Source organism: Procambarus clarkii, chromosome 51 (genome assembly GCF_040958095.1).
Source record: "Procambarus clarkii isolate CNS0578487 chromosome 51, FALCON_Pclarkii_2.0, whole genome shotgun sequence".
In the NCBI taxonomy this organism is placed as follows: Eukaryota; Metazoa; Arthropoda; class Malacostraca; order Decapoda; family Cambaridae; genus Procambarus; species Procambarus clarkii.
Window position 1 is genome coordinate 10128316 of NC_091200.1, and position 24385 is coordinate 10152700.

Here is a 24385-nt window from a genome sequence, read left to right on the forward strand (position 1 = left end):
AGCTATCGACGTGTCGGACCTTAATGATGTAACTGAATGGGAATTAAATCATGCACTAAAGATGGGAAAATCAACTGCTCCTGGAGAGGATGGTATTACTTACAGTCTACTGAGATTAGTCTCACACGTACCAGGTAATCCACTATTAGTGTTGTACAGAATGAGTTTACGTGAAGGAGTATTACTTGATGCTTGGACAAAGAGTGTCATTGTTCCTATCCCCAAACCACACTCAGATAATTATAGACCCATATCTTTAACATCGTGTGTTTGTAAAGTGCTTGAACGTATTGTTCTTAACCGACTCATGTATCGTATACAGGGGCACCTGTCACCCCAACTGTTTGGATTTATGCCTGGGCTCAGTACACAACACTGTTTTGCTGAGTACTTCGCACATATTGAAGCTTCCCCCCAAACAGTCTTCATCGACCTAGCAGCAGCTTTTGATACAGCAAACAGAGGAATCATACTGGAACAGCTTGCCGAGCTGGGAATACAAGGAAAATTACTGAAATGGATAAAGGGCTATTTGTCTAATCGAACAGCATATGTTTTGTTTAATGGTGTTAAAAGCACAGAGAGCAAACACTTTGAACTGGGAACTCCACAAGGAGGGGTCCTCAGTCCCTTATTGTTCAACGTTCTGATGCATAAACTTATTAAAGATCTTCCAACTAATAATGAAGACACTGTCATTTGTTATGCTGATGATATATGTTTACAGGCTGCCACCGAGCCTAGAATGCAAGTTCTGCTCGACGCTTTTGCTACTAGAGCTGAGGAATGTGGCCTCCTTATCTCTGTACAGAAAACTCGTGCCCTCATTCCATGTGGTATTCCACCACCCAATTATCATATAGATGGGCGAGCACTTGAGAACTGCGAGTCTTACAGATACCTTGGTGTCCCCATTAACGACCCTGGGTACCTTTCTTCTCTCAAGAGGAGACTTTGGGAGAGATTAAAGCCCTTGCGGGTCCTTGTTGGTGTCAATCATGGGCTTAACGTGAGACTTGCTAGAATGTTTTATGTATCATTTATACGCTCTGTGATTGACTACAATGCTCTACATCTCACACTGTATACTGACAAAGAGCTGAAATCTCTTGAAACCTTGCAAAATGAAGCTATGCGTCTCATCCTTGGGGCTCCAAAGTCCACGAGAATAGTTAACATGAGAGCAGAGTTAAAATTACCTACCATAAGTGAGAGAATCTTGTCTATTAGCACAGTTTTCGGCGTGAAGGCATTGAGTAGATCTAGACAACACATGAAGTTTCAAGCTAAACTTTCTAATATGCTACACTCACCTGAGGTCTATAGAAGAAGAACGAAATCTGATTATGTATATTGGTTCTACAAGGTAGCCAACTCCATCAAAATATTAAATATGTACCCAACTCGACTAATGATTAATCAGCCAATTACTCCATGGGATAACTGGGATCTATCAGTTGATTTTGTAAATGCGCCCAAGAAAGATAGTGTGCACACTACATTGTTAAAACAGTTAACACTGAAAAGCATCACTGAAAGTACTCAGAGTATGGGTAACGATGTTTATCAGTGCTATACCGACGGCTCTGTAGAAGAAGGTGGACGATGTACCGGATGTGCATGTAACATATTTGAACAATCTTCTCTCGTACATACAGCAATGAAGCGCGTCAATGACTGGGCAAGTACAACTCAAACCGAACTTGCAGGCATATACCTTGCCACTGAATTTTTAAAAGACAAAGGCAGTGGACTTATATACTGTGACTCGCAGAGTGCACTCCTGGCATTGAACGCACATAGTAGTGACACCCAGAAAATAGTCAGTGATATTCGAATGAATGTTTTAGCTGCCAAAGAAAACAGATTTGAGATTAAATTCCTATGGATACCATCACATGTTGGCATCTCAAGGCATGACACTGTTGATATGCTTGCTAAGTCAGCTTGCAGAAAACCAGTGGTAGAAATTGATATGGGTGTTTCATTAGCAGTGACAAAGAGAATACTTAAACAAATATCTAATGAAAATCTCACCGACCTAACAAATTCTCAAAGACCTGAAAGTTGTAGCATTAAATATTATGATAGATATCGTGAGGAGACATTCACATATGGGACTAATAGAACAAGAACCCGGCAATGTGATGTTATAGTGGCCAGAATACGCCTGGGATATAGACGTATCTGGCAGCTTTCTCAAAACCCAAATGTCGAGTACACAATGTGTCAACTTTGTGAAAGAGAAAACATGCACTCTCTTGAACATTATATTGTAGAATGTCCCATACTGACTGACTTTCGCCCTCATGGGCTAAGGTATGCTGAACTGTGTAGTTACTATGTGAGTACTGGAACACTTGATGATATATTGGACTTGTATCCAAGATTGACCATGTAATGTATCAATCATACAATGTATGTATGTGATGTAACTATATAACCTGAGCTTGTAAAAGCACCTTCATCACCTTCAGTGATTAAGTGCTTAATTGCACACTAGTTTCTTTATCAGCTACCTCACCCTGTCAGGGTAAATGAGACAAATGTATGTGAATGCATGTATGTGTGTATATATGTATGTGTATGTGTGTGTGTGTATGTATATGTATGGGTATAAAGCAAATATGGAAGCTGATCAGAATTACATTTCACCTTTGTGAATGTACATTAATGACACTATGTAAAAGACACATCTAATACTTTATGTAGGGCGTACGTAAATCTGTGTATCTTTGTATTTACGTATGTAGGTTAGCTTAGCATTTTAAAAGCACCGAATCACCTTCTGTGGTTGAGTGTTCAATAAACCCTTGAACTGTATGTTTAACACTTCTCTAACCCTGTCCATGGAGGACAGAAGAAAATGTATATATGCTGGTTAGCATTGTAAATGTGTGGCCACGTCTGTGGTAGAAAATAATAATAAAAAAAAAAAAAAAAACCCGCCCTCAACCCTACACCAGCCTCTCGCCCCACTAACCCTGGTCGGGGACATTGACCACTAACGTCGGTCAATACGTTGCATTAAGTTCAAATGAATCAAAAGAGAATTAAGAAATAATTAAAGTATAAATGCCTGATATTATAGGGTATTATAAATACACTAGATATTTTCCACACACACACACATATATTATATATATATATATATTATATATATATATATATATATGTCGTACCTAGTAGCCAGAACGCACTTCTCGGCCTACTATGCAAGGCCCGATTTGCCTAATAAGCCAAGTTTTCCTGAATTATTATATTTTCTCAATTTTTTTTCTTATGAGATGATAAAGCTACCTATTTCATTATGTATGAGGTCAATATTTTTTTATTGGAGTTAAAATTAACGTAGATATATGACCAAACCTAACCAACCCTACCTAACCTAACCTAACCTATCTTTTTAGGTTAGGTTAGGTTAGGTAGCCGAAAAAGTTAGGTTAGGTTTGGTTAGGTAGGTTAGGTAGTCGAAAAACAATTAATTCATGAAAACTTGGCTTATTAGGCAAATCGGGCCTTGCATAGTAGGCAGAGAAGTGCGTTCTGGCTATTAGGTACGACATATTATATATAATATATATATATATATATATATTATACATTAATGTTATACACATTATATATAACATTAATGATTGTGCAACTAGCGTCAAAAGATTGTTTAGCTAAACTTAGCTAAACGAACTCTGGGGTTCAGTTCCTGAACCCATTATGTGCCTCTGTCAACCTTTCCACCACCACCCACGGGATGAGTATGGGGTGCATAATAAAGAAAGAAATTGAATTGACATGGAAAGAAATATCCCGTTTGTGGAGACTGGGAAGTGTTTTAGCGCAGTGGTCGCCACCCGCTGCTCCGAGAGAACATTGTGGCGGCCCGCAGAAAAATCTGGACATTATTTGCATTTGCTGTTTTATTAATAATAAAAAAATAACATGATAAGAAATTCTTATATTCTGAATGTTTTATTTTATTTGTGTATTGTATGTAACTTTATTTTCTTTAACTGTTTAACTGTTTAAAGGCAGAAAATAGTTTGACTTTAATAACTATCACTTCATGTTTGGTTTCAGATTTAAATGCAATAAACCCATAATAAGTGAAAACAAGCAAAGGACTAGTTTTCATTTCTTTAGAACTACAAGAGTTAATGTAACTAATGTCATTCAAGTGGGTTCTAGGAGACTCGAACCACGGACCCCACGCGTGTGAGGCAGAGTTATTTCTCGAGTCTTTCCTTATTAAGACTACTCACAACTGAGTGGATAGAGCCTCTACCTCGCACGAGTGGGGTCCGCGGTTCGAGTCTCCTAGAGCCCAAGTGAATGGAATGTTTATTTCCACGGAAGTGTGAATGACAATTGAATGTAACTAATGATGATAAGTCAAATCCACAAGGGTCTTGATGAGGATTCGAACCTATGCGCTGGATGTTCCCAGACGGGCTCTAGTCAGATGTACCACGACACGTGACATATAATTTGTTCATTGTAATACTGAACAATATTACTAGTGTTCAACAATAGTAATATGTGTACCCGACTTAACCAATGGTTCAAGGCCGCCACAGTCCTCGTCACCACCATTAACGACAGTCCAACTGGAGGCCCAGAGAACAACAAACTCAAAATATCAGGAAAATATGATTCGAACTACTAGAAATTTGGATATATTCACGAACCCGGCAGTGAGGTGCATCATGCCCGGCCGCTGTGTGGTGTGTGTTGTGAGAGTTAACACAACCATGCCACGACACCTTCCAAACTCTCAAGACTGCCACTCAAAACACCCGGATTTAGCTAAGAAACCACTTGAATATTTTCAAAGAATGCGTGAAAATGTGCAAAAATAAGTAATTGCTTGAATAATAATGGCTGTTGGGGATAAGTCCTTATTAAAGGCTATCTGATAGCACTTGACGAATCAACACACGTAAGTAACAAGGCAATTCTCCTTTGTTTTATGAGGGTTGAGTGTGAAGGAGTTACAGGAAGAACTACTTTCAAACAAGCAGGAACGAAAATGACACTAAAAATATGTGTAATACTTAAATAAGTATTATTTAAGCGTCAATTACAGAGTACTTCAATTATTTTGTATTAATTAAATTAATTTTAACAATTTTGTTACAATTAAACAACCTTTAAATATTTTATGATTAAATAAGCATTTGTATTTGTTATATTAAATAGGAGCATTTCATATTAATAAAATGGAAGTTCTTTGTCATCAGTCAAAGGTGCAGTCATCGGGAGGACAAACCCTTCATGCAAACTGCACCTACTATCCACAAGAAGAAGTTCTTTGATCATTATTTTACAAATATATTTATCTTAAAAAAAATCCTATTAGTGGTCCGCGGGATTTAAAATGATGAATTTAGTGGTCTGTGAGGTAGGAAAGGTTGGCCACCGCTGTTACAGCGGCCCTTCGCTGGCGTCTCTCCTTTCCCACGAACCATCCCTGCCAACAATGGCACCTTTGGCGCCTCTTCCGGCCCAGAACCTGATTAGATAACCTGTGGGACATGTATTTCGTGACCCGGGACACAGGTGCACCTGCAGTAGTGTGGCCCCGAGGAGCACCTTCCTGCACTCCAACACTTGACGAGTGAGAATGACCGATGGTAACCCCTTCTGGATTGGCAGGTTGCGTGATGATCATTGCAGTCACCGCTCTTACGACCACCTCACCTCACCAACCTATCCTGCCTGCGTCCTGCCTTACACACTAACACACTACACTATACAGTGCAACTGTCCATAGAGCTTCGACCTCACACACACGTGGGCTCCACTGTTCGAGTCTCCTAGAGCCCGGGTGAATGGAATAATACAGGACACTCACCGGCAACGTCATGAAATATATCAATACAATTGATCAGGTCATCAGAATTATCATTATTAACTCGCCAGTCAAGGTCCCCAAGACGGTCTTTGTCGCCCAGCTCGAAGAGTTTAATGGATTAGAAACGTGTCCCAGCGCCCGCAGGAGGGCCGTGTCCCAGCGCCCGCAGGAGGGCCGTGTCCCAGCGCCCGCAGGAGGGCCGTGTCCCAGCGCCCGCAGGAGGGCCGTGTCCCAGCGCCCGCAGGAGGGCCGTGTCCCAGCGCCCGCAGGAAGGCCGTGTCCCAGCGCCCGCAGGAGGGCCGTGTCCCAGCGCCCGCAGGAGGGCCGTGTCCCAGCGCCCGCAGGAGGGCCGTGTCCCAGCGCCCGCAGGAGGGCCGTGTCCCAGCGCCCGCAGGAGGGCCGTGTCCCAGCGCCCGCAGGAGGGCCGTGTCCCAGCGCCCGCAGGAGGGCCGTGTCCCAGCGCCCGCAGGAGGGCCGTGTCCCAGCGCCCGCAGGAGGGCCGTGTCCCAGCGCCCGCAGGAGGGCCGTGTCCCAGCGCCCGCAGGAGGGCCGTGTCCCAGCGCCCGCAGGAGGGCCGTGTCCCAGCGCCCGCAGGAGGGCCGTGTCCCAGCGCCCGCAGGAGGGCCGTGTCCCAGCGCCCGCAGGAGGGCCGTGTCCCAGCGCCCGCAGGAGGGCCGTGTCCCAGCGCCCGCAGGAGGGCCGTGTCCCAGCGCCCGCAGGAGGGCCGTGTCCCAGCGCCCGCAGGAGGGCCGTGTCCCAGCGCCCGCAGGAGGGCCGTGTCCCAGCGCCCGCAGGAGGGCCGTGTCCCAGCGCCCGCAGGAGGGCCGTATCCCAGCGCCCGCAGGAGGGCCGTGTCCCAGCGCCCGCAGGAGGGCCGTGTCCCAGCGCCCGCAGGAGGGCCGTGTCCCAGCGCCCGCAGGAGGGCCGTGTCCCTCCCCCGCCCTGCCGCCCGCACCATTATGTCACCGTATATTCGTACAAGAAGGTCACATCAACAAAACGGTTGGTCGGTGACATCTGCGTCGCCCTGGTGCTGAAAGCCTTAACCCGAGGCGGAACAATGTGTCGAGTAAGACTAATGACTACTCTTAGGTTGGAGGCGATGTTCCCAGCCTCACTCTCCCTTAAGGAACAAAGACCAAGGCATCCGCTCAGTAATCTCTGAGATAGCGTCGGCCGGGACTCACCACCATTATCCAAAACTAACAAAAAATAAAGGAATCTGCAGAAGGCCTATAGGAGAACGCCAGCTACCGGTATTTACATCCAAAACTTCCACTTATTATATATATTTTATCCAACCGATATTTGAGACTTCATCGTGTAATGAAATTAACTGGATTCTTGCTCCTCAGATCCTATTTTTCTACCAAAATGTATGTAAATCTATGCATAGCCAACTTAACCCCACCAACTCATGTTCTCTCCACCTGGTTACTCTTCCAGGTGTATCAGGAATATCAGGGAGCCGGTCGGCCGAGCGGACAGCACGCTGGACTTGTGATCCTGTGGTCCTGGGTTCGATCCCAGGCGCCGGCGAGAAACAATGGGCAGAGTTTCTTTCACCCTATGCCCCCGTTACCTAGCAGTAAAATAGGTACCTGGGTGTTAGTCAGCTGTCACGGGCTGTTTCCCCGCGGCCTGGTCGAGGACCGGACCGCGGGGACACTAAAAAGCCCCGAAATCATCTCAAGATAACCTTACGATAACCACCATCCTTGTCTAGTTTAACTATGCTTTCCCTTACATTTGGGACCAGGTTTACGTCCCAAGCCAACCCAACACCCACACTAACAAATATACTGCAACCACACACTTGTGCCAGTGGTGGTAATATTTGCATTTATAACTGTTTTAAACTGTTGGAAACAAAGACAAAGACACTGGATATCGCGTGGATGGCACGACTGACACTGGATACCGCGTGGATGGCACGACTGACACTGGATACCGCGTGGATGGCACGACTGACACTGGATGTCAGTCGTGGGCGGGACTTACACTAAGAGCAAAGAGAAAATACCCAACAATCATCAAGACAGTCTTAAAGACTCCTTGAAGGTTTTCCCCGCCGCTGACACTCGCCAAGGGCCAAGAACAACACTTGGACAGGAAGTTGGGGCGGAGAGAGACGGAAGCACAAGTACACAAACACACAGACAGCTGCAGACGCCGCAGAGTGACCACAATGGCTCTTCTTTATATTCACACAAACTTACGCTGCAAACATTTCAGTGATCGTGTCTATTCTTACCCGATAATTTGTTCCATAAATCAAGCAACCTATTTCCAAACAAGTATTTACCCAGATCTTTCCTGAATTTAAACTTATTAAAGTTTACGGCTGTACGGTGACCGAGGGTGAAGGGTACAGGTGGTGGTGGGCACGGTACCCAGACACCTACTGTGACCTATCCCGGAATATCTACTCTGACACAGGGGGGGGGGGGGGGAGAGAACACAGTCGACGCTCACTATTCACTGGCATCCAAGTAATTTTAACGCACTTTTGATAATTACGGGCAGGAGGAAGATTAATGTAACAAGGTACAATAGTAACCACAACTGAGGGAGATGCCCACAGGATACTTGGGCCTGGCAACTCTCTATCAATGAATAAACAGGAACGAATGGACACACCAGATGGACAGTTTAATATTATACATCTATTTAATTAGTTTCAATATCAAGATCCTACTCTATCTTGATAGAGTTCTCGATAGAGTTCTTGACAGTGTTGATAAGAGTTCTCGATAGAGTTTGTGATAGTATGTTGATAGAGTTCTCTCTCAGAGTAACGATTACACCTCTGCTTTTCAACGGGGGTATTCTGCACATCCTGCCATGCCTTCTGGTCTCATTTGATGTTATTTCTGTGTGCAGGTTTGGGACCAGCACCTCTACTATTTTCCACGTGTAGATTAAGTATCTCTCCCGCCTGCGCTCAAGAGAATACAGATGTAGGCATTTTAGTCGGCCCCAATAGTTTAGATGTTTTACTGAGTGGATTCTAGCAGTAAAGGATCTCTGCACGCTCTCCAGGTCAGCAATTTCTCCTCCTTTCAAACAACAAAAAAACTCGCACACCTCAATAAATCCCATCTACAACAGAGAGTAGCAGAAGGTTCGCCCTCTACAATATGGTATCTTCAGACCAACAAGTTAGACAGGTTAAATATCCCAAAAAGGAATCCACAGGGTTTATATAGCTATACAGGGTATAGCAGTTCGGTTATATAGACTACATCTAGGTTACAGATGCAGCTGAGAGATTGGTGAACCCCGACAGAGAGAATGCATCTTCTGCCAAACAATCACAGGAAAGCCACTACTTCACTATCTCCTGGAATGTGAAGCAACCAACGACCTTAGAAGAGCTTTAAGAGTCCCTAAATCTTGCAGTAACCACCCTGAAGGGGAAGGGACTGCCACTGCCACTCTTCTGGTCACAAAAGGTGTCCAGCAGCTGGGCACTCATAAATACCGTCAAGCAGTATCCTCCCCCGCGATAACACTGACGATTTAAATCAGACTTCAACACACAGTATACGTTCACTTAAAAAAATCTGCAACTGACGGGCTATTCAGTAGCCTTTGCCACCTCTTGGGTGGCTTAATCTTCTTCAATAAATGAGCCTTACCATGAAATATGTCGGTCTTCACACTTACATATACTGTAACGCAGCTTCATAAACACCTGTTCTCTTCCAACACATCTCAAGACACACCGCCTACGCCCCGGTATCTGCGTCTACCCAAATGTACACTTAAATCTCAGTTCGAAAACCACTTCAAAATTGACCTCCCCCCCCCCCCGGCAATATCTTAACGCGCAAACCTTTTAGCGTTTCTTTCAAGCAGTTGGTAGGGCTGAGCGAGGAGAGTATTAGCATTAAGTGTGGAGCAGTGTGAGGCGGCCAGGCCAGGTGCGGCACCTCGCCTGAGAGCCTCTTCTGTATGTTATCTCTCGCGCCCACACCGCCCTCCGCCCCCCACTTCACAATGACAGATTCTCCCCTCACCTCTTCCCTCCCCCCTCACTTTACCCTACCTTCCACACACCTTCCCACCTGACATAGCAAGCTTTCCTCTCCCCTCCAGCCTCTCCTCCCCACACAGTGTGTGTGTTATCGCTGGTAGCAGCTCAGACGGATCAGGTAACCTAGGCCTCCTGCCAGCAACCTTCCCACCTGCCCTCCATGCACGGGTCCCGAGGGCTACAAATATATATCCCGACAGGTAAGAGAGAAAAGGGACGGGGCGAGGTCCTAGGGACGTGCCCACCAGCACGTCGCATCTAATACAACGGTCACTGTCTGTGGTCTTCCTCCAGTCTTGTTGACATAAGTCAGGTTTCATCGGTGTTTGATCAGCTCCCAGTAAGAACTGAGCTCTGTATTAGACAACCAGCTGGCGGCGCACACACTCTTTCTTTCTTAAAATCTCTCTTCATTTCATAGTAACTAAGCTACAGCTTCGTGTTTCCTTGATACTTACTGTGTTTAATACACTTCCTCCAATGGTAACAATATTATATTATATGCAATTGACGATTACGAAACACTGATCATTTTTATGCAGAAAATCCACAGAGAAATGTGAAAGGAAGTGAACGTTTCAGCCTGATTAAAGCCTTTGTCAACACCAGACTGAGTCTGGTGTTGACATACAAGACTGACATACAAGACATACACCAGACTGAGTCTGGTGAGAAATATACCCTGGTGGTGTATTTCTGTGGATTTTCCGCATATATATATATATATATATATATATATATATATATATATATATATATATATATATATATATATATATATATATATAATTACTAGGGCGGGTAGTTTGTACTCGGGTGGACCTCACTACTAGGGGCAGGTAGGGGAGCCTGTAAACGGGTGGGTACATGTGACAGGATGAACAACCCACCGAATGTGGTCACTCACAGGTGAGTGGCGCTGCCCAATAAACTACCTCTTCCAGACAACATAAATCCAACCATCCTACACATGCTCACACTCCACCCCCCCCCCCTCCCCCTCAGTGTTGGTCCCACTCACTATAGACTCAGTCCTTCGTGAAGAACTAGTAACAACTCATCACAACCATGCGTGGACCTTCTGGTATATGTACACAAACATATACCACCGGTAGGAGCCGCTTCGCGTGTCGTTGTTGGCTCTGCGAGACTGTATCATTTATATAGTATAGATATACACACTCAAGTTTGCCTGTAAATATTGAAATATAATAAATAAACAATTCGTTTGAGAACTTTCATCGCAAGTACTGTCCCCTGGCACTGGCCACTCGGCTGCCTGGCACTGACCTCTCGGCTGCCTGGCACTGGCCACTCGGCTGCCTGGCACTGGCCACTCGGCTGCCTGGCACTGGCCACTCGGCTGCCTGGCACTGGCCACTCGGCTGCCTGGCACTGGCCACTCGGCTGCCTGGCACTGGTCACTCGGCTGCCTGGCACTGGCCACTCGGCTGCCTGGCACTGGCCACTCGGCTGCCTGGCACTGGCCACTCGGCTGCCTGGCACTGGCCACTCGGCTGCCTGGCACTGGCCACTCAGCTGCCTGGCACTGGCCACTCAGCTGCCTGGCACTGGCCACTCAGCTGCCTGGCACTGGCCACTCAGCTGCCTGGCACTGGCCACTCAGCTGCCTGGCACTGGCCACTCAGCTGCCTGGCACTGGCCACTCAGCTGCCTGGCACTGGCCACTCAGCTGCCTGGCACTGGCCACTCAGCTGCCTGGCACTGGCCACTCAGCTGCCTGGCACTGGCCACTCAGCTGCCTGGCACTGGCCACTCAGCTGCCTGGCACTGGCCACTCAGCTGCCTGGCACTGGCCACTCAGCTGCCTGGCACTGGCCACTCAGCTGCCTGGCACTGGCCACTCAGCTTCCTAGTAATATATTCTGAGACTGGCTGAATCACCAGTCTTACTGGCTTATGACAACAAAATTACTTGGCAATCTTAATATATGTTGATATTTAAGTGGAATACTTCCATCATTAGTTTAGCGGTCTACGGTCCGCACTGTGCCAGGACTCTCCCTGGGGGCGTGACCTTCCTGCTGTCACCCCCCCCCTCGCCTCCCACTGGGGGCGTGACCTTCCTGCGGCGTCGTCAGTACTCTCACTGGGAGCGTGACTTTCCGGCTCTCACCCCCCTGTAACTGGCAGGGTGGCCGTGACCGCAGCACCTGATACTTATGTTTACCTAGTAGTAAACTGGTACCTGGGAGTTAGATAACCGTTGCTAGCGCATCCTGGGACTGGTCAGTAGGGGGGCGTGGATAAGCCCAAGGCTTCCTGTCTCTCGATATTGTGAATGACTGTAACCCTGCGGCAGTATTGAAGGTTGAGGCCAGCTTCACCCCCGACGGCTTAGTACAACGGGTTCACCACTACGTCATGTGGCCACAATCATGATACCGGAGCCTGATATAAGTTTGCGTCTTTGTACAGTCGTCGAGAACGTCACGTGTAGCCCCGGCCGCAGGTGGGACCACCAGTGTGTCCATTGCACCAACAATGACCTAACTCTATCATTAGGTATTAACCAGGGAGATGAGGTCAGGGAGGGTTATCTCCCTTATCCAGGGAGGGTTATCTCCCTTATCCAGGGAGGGTTATCCTTATCCAGGGACGGTTATCCTCCCTCTCCAGGGAGGGTTATCTTGAGATGATTTCGGGGCTTTAGTGTCCCCGCGGCCCGGTCCTCGACCAGCCCTCCACCCCCAGGAAGCAGCCCGTGACAGCTGACTAACACCCAGGTACCTATTTTTCTGCTAGGTAACAGGGGCATAGGGTGAAAGAAACTCTGCCCATTGTTTCTCGCCGGCGCCCGGGATCGAACCCGGGACCACAGGATCACAAGTCCAGCGTGCTGTTCGCTCGGCCGACCGGCTCCCCATGCTGCCGCCAGAGCAGAATGTACAACACTCCCCAATAGGAAGAAAACCCGCTGGGTTGTTCATCCTGTCACTTGTACCCAGACACAGCTGGGACTTGCTTAACTGTCTCAAGTGAACAGCTCCTCAAACAAGAAGATTAACATCTATCAACCCTTAAAAGCTTACGTTATCTTGCGGGTGCAAAATGGGGAAATCTTTTAAGAACAGTATCAATATTTGACAAATAGTGTTTTCCTAACTCAAACAATGTGGGGTTTATTATTCTACACATACTTCTGATGTCTCTCAGGTGTTCATATTCACGTAGATAGTGGTCAAGGCGGTGTCTATCACTCTCACCACAGATTCTGCAACTTCGCTGATCAACTGTTGTTTCCATTCCGTATCTCCATGGATATTTGTATCGCAGACGGATTCTCGCTATTACTGATTCTCTCCCTCGTCCTCCTCCTCTTCGGCCATAATGATTGGGATTACCAGCTGCAACCATGTTGTACATTGTACAGATTCACTGGTTTGTGCTTCTATCCTCCTTTCCTCAGTAACCTTGTCACGGTGATGTTGCCTGACAATACCTCTGATTTGTAGTTGAGTCTTGGGTATGAAGTATTCAATATGGTCTCCTTCAGCGCCTTCAGCAGCCAGCACATCTGCTCGTTCATTCCCACATATTCCAACATGGGAGGGGATCCACAGAAACTTGATGACTCTTCCCTAATTGGTAAGTATTCTCACAGCTCTCTTAATTTCAGCGACTATAGCAAGATTTTCTGCCCGATTTTTACTTAGGCTTTACAGTGCTGCTTTTGAATCGGTGCAAATCACTGCACCATTAGTGTTCCGTTCAAGAAACCTTAACGCCATAACAATGGCAGTTAGCTCTGCTTGCGTTGAAGAGGCATAGTTCTCAATACGCACTTTTTCTTCATTTCTGCGTTGGAAAGTATTATCCTTGATTACCGTGTATGCTGCACCAGCCCTTTGTTGACTCTTTCCTTCAAGTAAGTTTATTGAGACAAGGAAGTACATCTGAAAAGGATAGAGTAGCTTAGGCTACTTCTACCCTCGTAAATCTTCCGTTATTTTCTCTTCCTAACCGCCCCCACCCTCTTGTTCCCTCCGAGTCTGGTCAGCCCCCCCCCCCCCACGGTCTGACCTCACCGCCTGGTGGGGTGAGGTCCGTGCAGGTCACCCCTCACACACGCACAGCACGGTGCACAGTAGCTCTAGGGTACATACCTCACTGCTCACGTACAGTTGGCAAACATTCATATTGAAAATTCCAGCACGGTCGGCCGGTCGGCCAAGCGGACAGCACGCGGGACTTGTGATCCTGTGGTCCTGGATTCGATCCCAGGCGCCGGCGAGAAACAATGGGCACAGTTTCTTTCACCCTATGCCCCTGTTACCTAGCAGTAAAATAGGTACCTGGGTGTTAGTCAGGTGTCACGGGCTGCTTCCTGGGGGTGGAGGCCTGGTCGAGGACCGGGCCGCGGGGACACTAAAAAAAAGCCCCGAAATCATCTCAAGATAACCTCAAGATAACGGTACCGGTAATTTTCAGGAAGAAGTGCTTGGCCAGTATGGCTATATAGAAGACTGAGGGATATGAGGTGAAGGAGCTGGGATTGTGAGGACAAGGAGCTGGGATTGAGGACAAGGAGCTTGGATTGTGAGGACAAGGAGCTTGGATTGTGAGGACAAGGAGCTTGGATTGTGAGGACAAGGAGCTTGGATTGTGAGGACAAGGAGCTTGGATTGTGAGGACAATCAGCTTGGATTGTGAGGACAATCAGCTTGGATTGCGAAGACAAGGAGCTGGGATTGAGAGGTCAAGAAGCTGGGACATGAGGACAAGGAGTTGGGGTATGAGGACAGAGCAAAAAAATATCGGGAGGTGGGAAGGGCAAAAATAATGGGCAGTCATAGTGAGATAAAAGATGCACGCATTTACCAAGAGACGCCAAGCAGCTCTGTGCACGGCACCAGTTTGCGTGCACGAACTACGGCCAGCTGGCGTGGCGGGGCTGTCAACAACACCCCCCCCCCCCCACCCGCACACGTGTCAATCACGGAGCACTTACATCAGGTCTGATTGCGAGAGCCAACATCTTCGGCAAACATTTCACTAAACATCTGAATAGAGCTGCATGTTTATCTCTTAAGGTGTAGTTCATATGTGGCACTGGGGTTCACATGTGGCACTAGAGTTCACATGTGACATATAAGCACAAAAAACATGTCTACATAATAGATATAAAACAACAACAGGAATTCTTGAGATCAAGACGAGCCCACACCCCACAAGTTCACCTCGTACACCATACAAGTATCCTACTACACTATACAACTGTATCACTTATTAACTACAGTATTCAAGTTCAAGCAATACAGAAATTTTACAGACATAATAATTTTAAATTTAAATAAATCTTACAACCGAGGAGAGAGAGAGAGAGACAGACAGACAGACAGAGAGGGGGGGGGGGGGTGGAACACCTACCTGAAGGAGGCGACAACGTTGGTGGTAGGCCAGCCCATGACGAAGGATGTATCATGACTCTTGGCGACCTCGGAGACATCGTCGAGGCAGGAGGACAGCCACATCTCCGACACCCGCACCTGAGGACACCGTCACCTGGTTACTCACGCCCATATACACCCCACCACACAGTATACTTGCTAGGCTACATATTTATACAATATAAAGTTTACGTATTCAGCTACAGATATACATGTATAGATCTCGTATGTGCGCAGCGACTCACCTTCTCCTTTAGTTTGAAGTTGCCTCCACTCCGGGCCTTGGCTACGAGGAGGAGGTCAGTGAAGAGGAAGAGGTGCCGCTCCTGGGCCTGCACTCCCTGCAATAGTGATATTCTTAGTTCAATGTTCACATTACTCTTTGTCAAGCTGACCCTCATGTACAGTGTGGTTATACCTGCCTTACACTTCTGACTGATGTACAACCTGTGTATACCTGGCCAACACATCTGCCTTTGACTGTGGCGTGAGGTGACGTAAGGTGGGGAGGGGGGGGGGGCATCACCACCTACAGCCGAGTGTGGCGGGTCTGTCTGGCCTGCATACTGGGTGGTGGTGGTGATGGTGGTGGTAACGTAGCTCCACTTCCAAGAACCCTCAGTCTCCCCACAGCCACGTAAATTCAGTCATAATTCCTTTACTAACATTGTCATAACTTTACTAACATTGTAGAACATTTCGGGTTGTTGCCGAAACGCTGTGTGTGTATTATTGGCTTTAGGTATTGTATGTACTAGCTCTATCTATAAATCCAACGTTATGTTTGTAACTAATCTTTTATGTATGTACTGTTACCTGAATAAACATTTGAATTTGAACTCTTGTCCTTTAAGCTGGGGCCAGTATTCCATCAACAATGTAGCAAGCTGAGATCAAACAGACTTTGAGCGCGGCCGCTGTCTATCAAGGCATCAAGGGAGTTCTTATGAGCCAATCAGATGCAAGGGACTCTTGCATTACGTCATCGAGTTCGTCGCTGATTGGCTGATGACGTCTTGACTACTCATAGCTAGTTATAATCTCCCCTGACCACATTGGCTAGACACGTTACGGAAGTGTCGTCATTGTTCCATTAAGCACCATTTTTTTCATATCTAAGGAATACACTTTTTTCACATTAAAATATATATAATATACAATTCAAACATTAGATCAAGATTCTAAATAAAGTAAACATGCCGCATGGGCAACTGTTGGTAGAGAGGCGGCGTGGTGACCTGCACGAGTAGTATGTTGTACACTGTGTTGAGTGTTCAGGTCGTCAACAGTATACACGGGGCGACAGTGTGTGTCAGGTCGTCAACAGTATACACGGGGCGACAGTGTGAGTCAGGTCGTCAACAGTATACACGGGGCGACAGTGTGAGTCAGGTCGTCAACAGTATACACGGGGCGACAGTGTGTGTCAGGTCGTCAACAGTATACACGGGGCGACAGTGTGTGTCAGGTCGTCAACAGTATACACGGGGCGACAGTGTGTGTCAGGTCGTCAACAGTATACACGGGGCGACAGTGTGTGTCAGGTCGTCAACAGTATACACGCGGCGACAATGTAAGTCAGGTCGTCAACAGTATACACGCGGCGACAGTGTGAGTCAGGTCAACAGTATACACGGGGCGACAGTGTGTGTATCAGGTCGTCAACAGTATACACGGGGCGACAGTGTGTGTGTCAGGTCGTCAACAGTATACACAGGGCGACAATGTGTGTGTGTCAGGTCTTCAACAGTATACACAGGGCGACAATGTGTGTGTGTCAGGTCGTCAACAGTATACACAGGGCGACAATGTGTGTGTGTCAGGTCTTCAACAGTATACACAGGGCGACAATGTGTGTGTGTCAGGTCGTCAACAGTATACACAGGGCGACAATGTGTGTGTGTCAGGTCTTCAACAGTATACACAGGGCGACAATGTGTGTGTGTCAGGTCGTCAACAGTATACACGGGGCGACAGTGTGTGTGTCAGGTCGTCAACAGTATACACGGGGCGACAGTGTGTGTGTCAGGTCGTCAACAGTATACACGGGGCGACAGTGTGTGTGTCAGGTCGTCAACAGTATACACAGGGCGACAGTGAGAGTTAGGTCGTCAACATCATTTACATTGTGTGGAGAAGTGTCATTGTTATCATTGTATTCCCACGTGTATTTGTATACAAACTCAAGTCAAGCCAAAATGATACTGTTTCCTTGTTAAGCCCCTGATACTCTTCATACTTGTTGGTTATGGGGCCCCATATCATTACCCTGGGACGTGTTGCCACAATCTGTACACACAGCTCTGGCTGTTGCCAATGTTTTCTCAACTGTGTGTCTATGTAATGATCCCATTCTTTGTGTACCATGTTTCATGAATAAAGTGAATAGTCACTTGACACATCCTCCTTTTTTGACTAGTTTACTAAACTCGATTAGTTTAGTTGACCGTCACAGTCTACTGTATATGTGTGAAGATCTAAACATGAACTTTGAGGATGAAAGTCTTGTATAATGGAGTAGCAGGTCTATACCATAGAGTATAACAAGTTAGCAGTCCAAGAAGGGATGCCTTTAGTTGGATACTTGGAATTTATTACTTTATTAATATTAGGAATTACTGAGAAAAATAAGTAGGAGCCACGAGAAGGATTCGAACCTACGCTCTGGGTCCTCCCAGACCTTAGCCAACTGCACCACGACATGGTCATAAGAATTGCAACATCAGTAATATTCAACTGAATCCTTTAGGATTTTTGAGGCGTCCATTGAAGCCGAACCAGGATTACTTGTGCAATGTCCCCCCCCCCCCCCCATGCATACTCTGGCTTTGTATTCTAGGAATTCTACCTCCAACGTTTCTCTTCAATGCACAAACAAATTGTACATTTATGTACAATTTGAAGTGTGCGCAACTATTCTTTATGCATCTGAAGAATTCAAAGAGATGGCTTGTTGACAAGTTATGTTAGTCCTGTTTAAATTAAACCTGCTACAGGAGCTAACTCGTGAACCTGTTGGTTATGTACACTTCACAGGATGTAATAATTTCTATGGATTAATGTTATGTAAGTGCCTAAGTCTCAAATATTTATTAATTTTTTTAATACATTAGGTACATCTGCATTTGTGCAGCTGTCCTAGACTATATGAAGTGGAGTACAGTGTGTCAAAAAGCTAATTACGTGATGCTAAAATCCCCATCACACAGGATGGTTAGTCATACAGAGGCATGTGATAAGCAGTCTACACAGTCAGACTCCGGGTACATTATGAGGATATCATCAACACAAGAGTGAATAAGGTAGCAGTGGTACTAAAAGTCCCCATCTCGCAGGATGGTTAGTCATACAGGGCCATATGTTCAGTAGCCTGCACTGGCAAATTTTGGGTATACTGTGAGGATATCTTCAAGAACACGAGAGTGAATAAAGTAATTGCAAAGCTCCAGGTATCTCATGCCAACTGGTCTGAAAGGTCTAATAACTGGGCATTCAGTGATGTAGTGCGGGAGATCATGCCGTAGTTCCTGCTCACAGTTTGCACCTGGAGTGCTCAGGATTGGGAGACCCGTCACCTGCAGCCACCTGCCACAGGTAACGGTAACCCAACCTGATCCTGGCAACCACTGTGTCGCACAGTCTGGTCGACGTTTTATGCTGCCCATAGATATAGGTTTCAGATCTGAACAAATCATAGCTTTTTATACTAGTGCTTTCAGGTCGTTGGGAGTCAATAATTTCTTTCCTGTCAGACCTGAGTGTTTGGACCAATATAGTTTTGACAGTAGAGATGGGGATACCTAGATCTAATTCAATTTCATCTTTGTTACACGCTAATTTGGCTGCAATGTCTGTCTCATTATGATGGGTTATATAAAATGTATCACTGGCCAGAAGTACAACTCTATGGTGTTAGCACACCCTCGTTCAGACCTCCAGTGTGAAGGAACGGGCCCAGTGTGAGCATACCTCCTTGCACGCCACCACCAAAGTATACCAATTTGTGGCTCTAATACGCCATCACCCACATACTCAAACACACACACAATAAAAGAAGGCTCTACTAGACCTACTGGCGCACGACACACGCCCCATATACTATATCTAACACCTACCAAAATATTTGCTTCAGTGACGTCACTTTGCAGTCTGATCCACTTGTCTAGAATTGCATTGACAAAATCAGTCTTTACATTGCATCCTAAATTTTATTTTTTGTTACCAGTTTTGTCTTCCTTTAACTGTTTAAAGGCCCGTGTTTATAAGACCTTTGTTTACGCACGTCATCCAACTGCATAGTTTAATATCTTCAATGACCTCAATATTATGTTCACAAGGAATCTTCTCACTGCCGGAGATTTACTTTTTTCATTTTTTGGTAGCAACACTGGACAGTATAAACAATTATTATCACCAGGACAAAGTAATGTTATGATTATATTGGATTATATGAAAGATTACATTAGGATTCATTCTGCTTATGTCCCCATATATAAAGAGTTCTGTGCATAAAGAATATATTCGTAAACAATAACACATCACCCTAAGTAATGATGCTCTCTGGTCGAAGCTATGATCTCAGCCTCATTTACCAACATAACAATTACTGACTAATACTCATAAGTGTTTTTCTCCTAGACTTGGCCATATAATTTTGTCATCATTGAGTTGCATAGCACGTCTGCAAATTTTCTTACATTAATATTTACTGTAACATTATGTTAATTAATGCATTTTATGAATGATGTTACAATTCCCGCGCTCTTGTAAGTTACGTGTCAACAAAATATATGACTGCCCCAACACATTCTCTGGCAGTTGTCCAACACACACCTGGCCTCCCGGCACTCCCTGAGCCTTCATGGTTAAAAACATATTGTGGCCCACCTGCATACATTCAGTTCCCCTATACTATATGAGGGGTTATATAGTGTGTCGAGACCCCCCCCATCCCTCAAGACGGCTAGTTATACGTGCGACTAGCAGCCCGCACTAGTAAACTTTGCATGTATTATCTCAGGTCTCCTTTTTTTTTTTTATTTACATATTTAGGTACATGAGCATTCCGACATGCGGCACAGTCTGCGGGCCGAGCACACCCATGTTCCAGGGCTGAGCACTGTTGAAATTGAAATTGAAATTGAAATAAGTTTATTGAGGTAAAATACACACAAAGGGATGAGGTAGCTCAAGCTATTCTCACCCCGTTCAGTACAACGTGTTAATATATACATAGACACACATCACAAATAAACATATTACCAAACATTCTGAGAGGTAAACATATACATTTCCTCCCTCACAAGTAGTATGGTATCAGACGTACACACAAATACTTTTATGACCTAGGTATACTGTATAGACACTGAGCACTGTGGTGTTCCGCACACACACTACGTTACAATGTCACGCTCAGTGGGCACACTGATGGCGACCTTGGCGTACAACACACATAATCGCAGGTAATGGGGACACTCACCGCTGCTATGTCGAGATTGTGCAAGCTTTAATCCTGCACATTTGAAGAGTTTGAACGAATTGTATTGCTCTTTATCTGGATAATAAGCGCCCGATAATTCCGACATTGTCGGAAAATTGGGGCTTCTTGAACTGCCTGGGCTTCACCAGCATGCCATTACAGACGAGTGGGAGGACAAGCGGCAAGCAACAACAAGCAGCAAGAACAGAAGGAACAACCTTCGTGACTGAGGAATGTAAGGCGAGCGCTACTCCCACTAAATCCATTCCAGAAAAAAAGCAATGCACAGAAAAAAACGGTTTTGTTCCTAAGTCATGAGGTGTTGGGACCACAAACAAGCATAACATATATATAAATATAACATATATAAACATACCACATATACACATAGTTGTAACTTCCAAAATAACAGAAGCTAAATAAGAAAGTCAGGTGATAAAGAAGCCATGTACCGTGTGTATTGTGGTGGTACACCAGGAGCTGTGGGGGGCCGCGGCAAGAAGCAGGTCTCAAGAATGTGCTCCTGGGCCCCATGTCTCCCCCGCTGGTGGCCCGCCAGTACATGGGGGCCAAGGAGGCGTGTGGGGTGGTGGGGGGGGGGGGGGGAGGAAGACTATCTGGTACTGGTTCTTGCGTCTGAGGAAGCAGATAGGTAGATTTGGTGGAGTTGTTTGTTGATAGAAGATGTTTGAGCTCCAAAGTGGAGCTGCAAGGATCCATGATTTGTTGATCTATAAAGAGCTGGTGGTGTCAAAACTGTTGGCAGCATTGAGGAAGAACTAGAGGGTACTGGAAGACTGTTGGCAGAGGGTGGAGGTTCTAGAGGGTGGCAGAGGTGTACACAAAGTGTTGTGTTTTCTGTGCGTCTTGGTGGGGAACGATCTCATAATGCTTTATCATCTCTCTTCTTAATCACTAACAGGAGTTTGCGAGAAGTGGGAACTATGGTGGTGTGTGTGTGTGTGTGTGTGTTCTCCTGGTTCTTGAAGGTTAGTGCAGGGGCAATAAAGTGTCATTGAGGGTGGAGGAAGGTGAGACGGGTGGTATGAGGGAGGGCAGCCGGATGGAGGACCTCACCCGGCCGGATGCTGTACAATCTGGCAACAATCCACACCACCCCACCAGCCTTGGTCATATCCTCCGCCTGCATCACAATCACTCCTACCACCCCGCCGGCGTCTTCCCCTTAGGCTCTCTATTAATAAGCGACACTAATTTGCAACAATTACGTACTTACACCGACTCGTCACCCTGCATTTTTTCATACGTTTTTCCTGCATTACTGGTCTCCGGGACTGGCCGGGTTCTCGGATGTAATCTTGTGTACACTGACACCTACACGACACTCAACCACCCTAACCTCGTACACCTCCCGTATCTTGGGTTCATGCCCGCCACACCACCACGCTATCAAATGTGCTCAATGGTTATCAATATTCTTAGATAACATACTGATCTTTAGTTTAGAGATAACCCCCCTCCCAACGCACGCACGCACGGGGACACACACACACACGTTGTGGAAATGTGTGGAAGTTGGAGAAGGTTTAAAGGTTTGCCACCAGACTAGTACCCGAACTGAGGGGTATGAGCTACGAGAGAGACTACGGGACTACAGAAGGAGAGACTTCTGTCTCTCACGTCACTGGGAGACAGAAGAGTTAGGGGGCGACATGATCACCACATACAAGATTCTCATGGGAATTAATAGTGTGGATAAAGGCAGACTATTTAACACAAGGGGCACACTCACTAGGGGACACAGATGGAAGATGACTGCCCAAATGAGCCACAGAGATATTAGAAAGAACTTTTTCAGTGTCAGAGTAGTTAGTAAATTGAATGCATTAGAAAGCGCTGCAGTGGAGGCTGACTCCATACACAGTTTCAAATGTGGATATGATCCACATTTGAAACCAACTGATAAATGTGGATATGATCCACATTTATCAGTTGATTGACGGTTGAGAAGCGGGACCAATGAGCCAGAGCTCAACCCCTGCAAGCACAACTAGTAAAGTACACACAGCGCCTGGTGGCTGAGTGGACAGCACTCAGCACTCATAATCCTGGCGACCGGGGTTCGATCCCCGGCGATGGCGGAAAACAAATGGGCAGAGTTTCTTTCACCCAGATGCTCCTGTTACCTAGCAGTAAATAGGTACCTAGGAGTTAAACGGCTCTTACGGGCTGCTTCCTTGGGAAAAGGGGGGTATGGAAAAAATATTGATCGTTGATTGACAGTTGAGAGGCGGGCCGAAAGAGCAGAGCTCAACCCCCGCAAGCACAACTAGGTGAATACAACTAGGCGAATACACACATACACAAACACACACACCGTTCAGAGAAGTTTCAGAGGTATGCCACCAGACTAGTCCCAGAACTGAGAGGTATGAGCTATGAGGAAAGGCTGCGGAAGCCTCGCATCCCTGGAAAACAGAAGAATAAAGGGAAACATGATCACCACCTAAAAAATTCTCAGAGGAATTAACAGGGTGGACAAAGAAACTATTTAGCACGTGTGGAACACTAACAAGGGAACACAGATGGAAACGCAGTACTCAAATGAGCCACAGAGACATTAAAAATAATTTGTTCAGTGTCAGAGTAGTTTACAAATGGAATGCACTAGGCAGTGATGTGGTGGAGGTTACCTTGTGGTTACCTTGTTATGATTTCGGGGCTTAACGTCCCCGCGGCCCGGTCGTCGACCAGGCCTCTGCCTTGCTGGACTGGTCAACCTGGCTGTTGAATCATTATAACGCAGCCTGACGCATGACTCACAGCCTGGGTGATCAGGTATCCTTTGGAGGTGTTTATCCAGCTCTCTCTTGAACACTGTGAGGGGTTGGCCAGTTATGTCCCTTATGTGTAGCGGAAGCGTGTTGAACAGTCTCGGGCCTCTGATGTTGATAGTTCTCTCTCAGAGTACCTGTTGCACCTCTGCTTTTCAACGGGGGTATTCTGCACATCCTGCCATGCCTTCTGGTCTCATGTGGTGTTATTTCTGTGTGCAGGTTTGGGACCAGCCCTTCTACTATTTTCCACGTGTAAATTATTATGTATCTCTCCCGCCTGCGCTCAAGAGAATACAGATTTAGGCATTTTAGTCGGTCCCAGTAGTTTAGATGTTCTACTGAGTGGATTCTAGCAGTAAAGGATCTCTGCACGCTCTCCAGGTCAGCAAAATTTCTTCCAGGTAGCATAAGTGGAGGCAGACTCCATGCACAGTTTCAAATGTAGATTTGAAAAGAGCCCAATGGGCTCAAGAGTCTGTACACCAGTTGATTGACAGTTGAGAGGCAGGACCAAAACGCCAGAGCTGAACCCCAGCAAGCAGCACAACTAAGTGACAACAAGGTGAGTACACACAAACTCCATGAACAGTGTAACAGTTGAGGTGGTGGTAGTGAACTGTGAGGTGCACCTGGGTGGAGTTCACCCGGGGACGGGGAAACAATCACTAGTAGGAGGGAGGACGGGAAGACGGTGGGGAGAGGAAGGGTGTGGCAGAGGCCGGGGACACGTGTAGCGGCGGGCGGGTCACTCCACAATTATCAGCCTCAAGACAAGATGGAAGATGCTTGTGTGATTGACAGGGAGGG

The 24385-nt window shown here is 46.4% G+C and overlaps 1 protein-coding gene across 2 annotated transcripts in view; it reads right to left on the reverse strand.

The window, feature by feature from the left end:
* The window catches only part of LOC123774593 (uncharacterized), a 119551-nt gene that overhangs the window by 24147 nt on the left and 71019 nt on the right, over positions 1-24385 (reverse strand). For both annotated transcript variants that reach the window (XM_069303993.1, XM_045768991.2), the window contains exons 4-5: positions 15547-15642; positions 15282-15400 (exon numbers count right to left, since the gene is read on the reverse strand). In XM_069303993.1, the coding sequence (XP_069160094.1) occupies positions 15282-15400; positions 15547-15642 (215 nt within the window). The remainder of the gene's footprint in view (positions 1-15281; positions 15401-15546; positions 15643-24385) is intronic.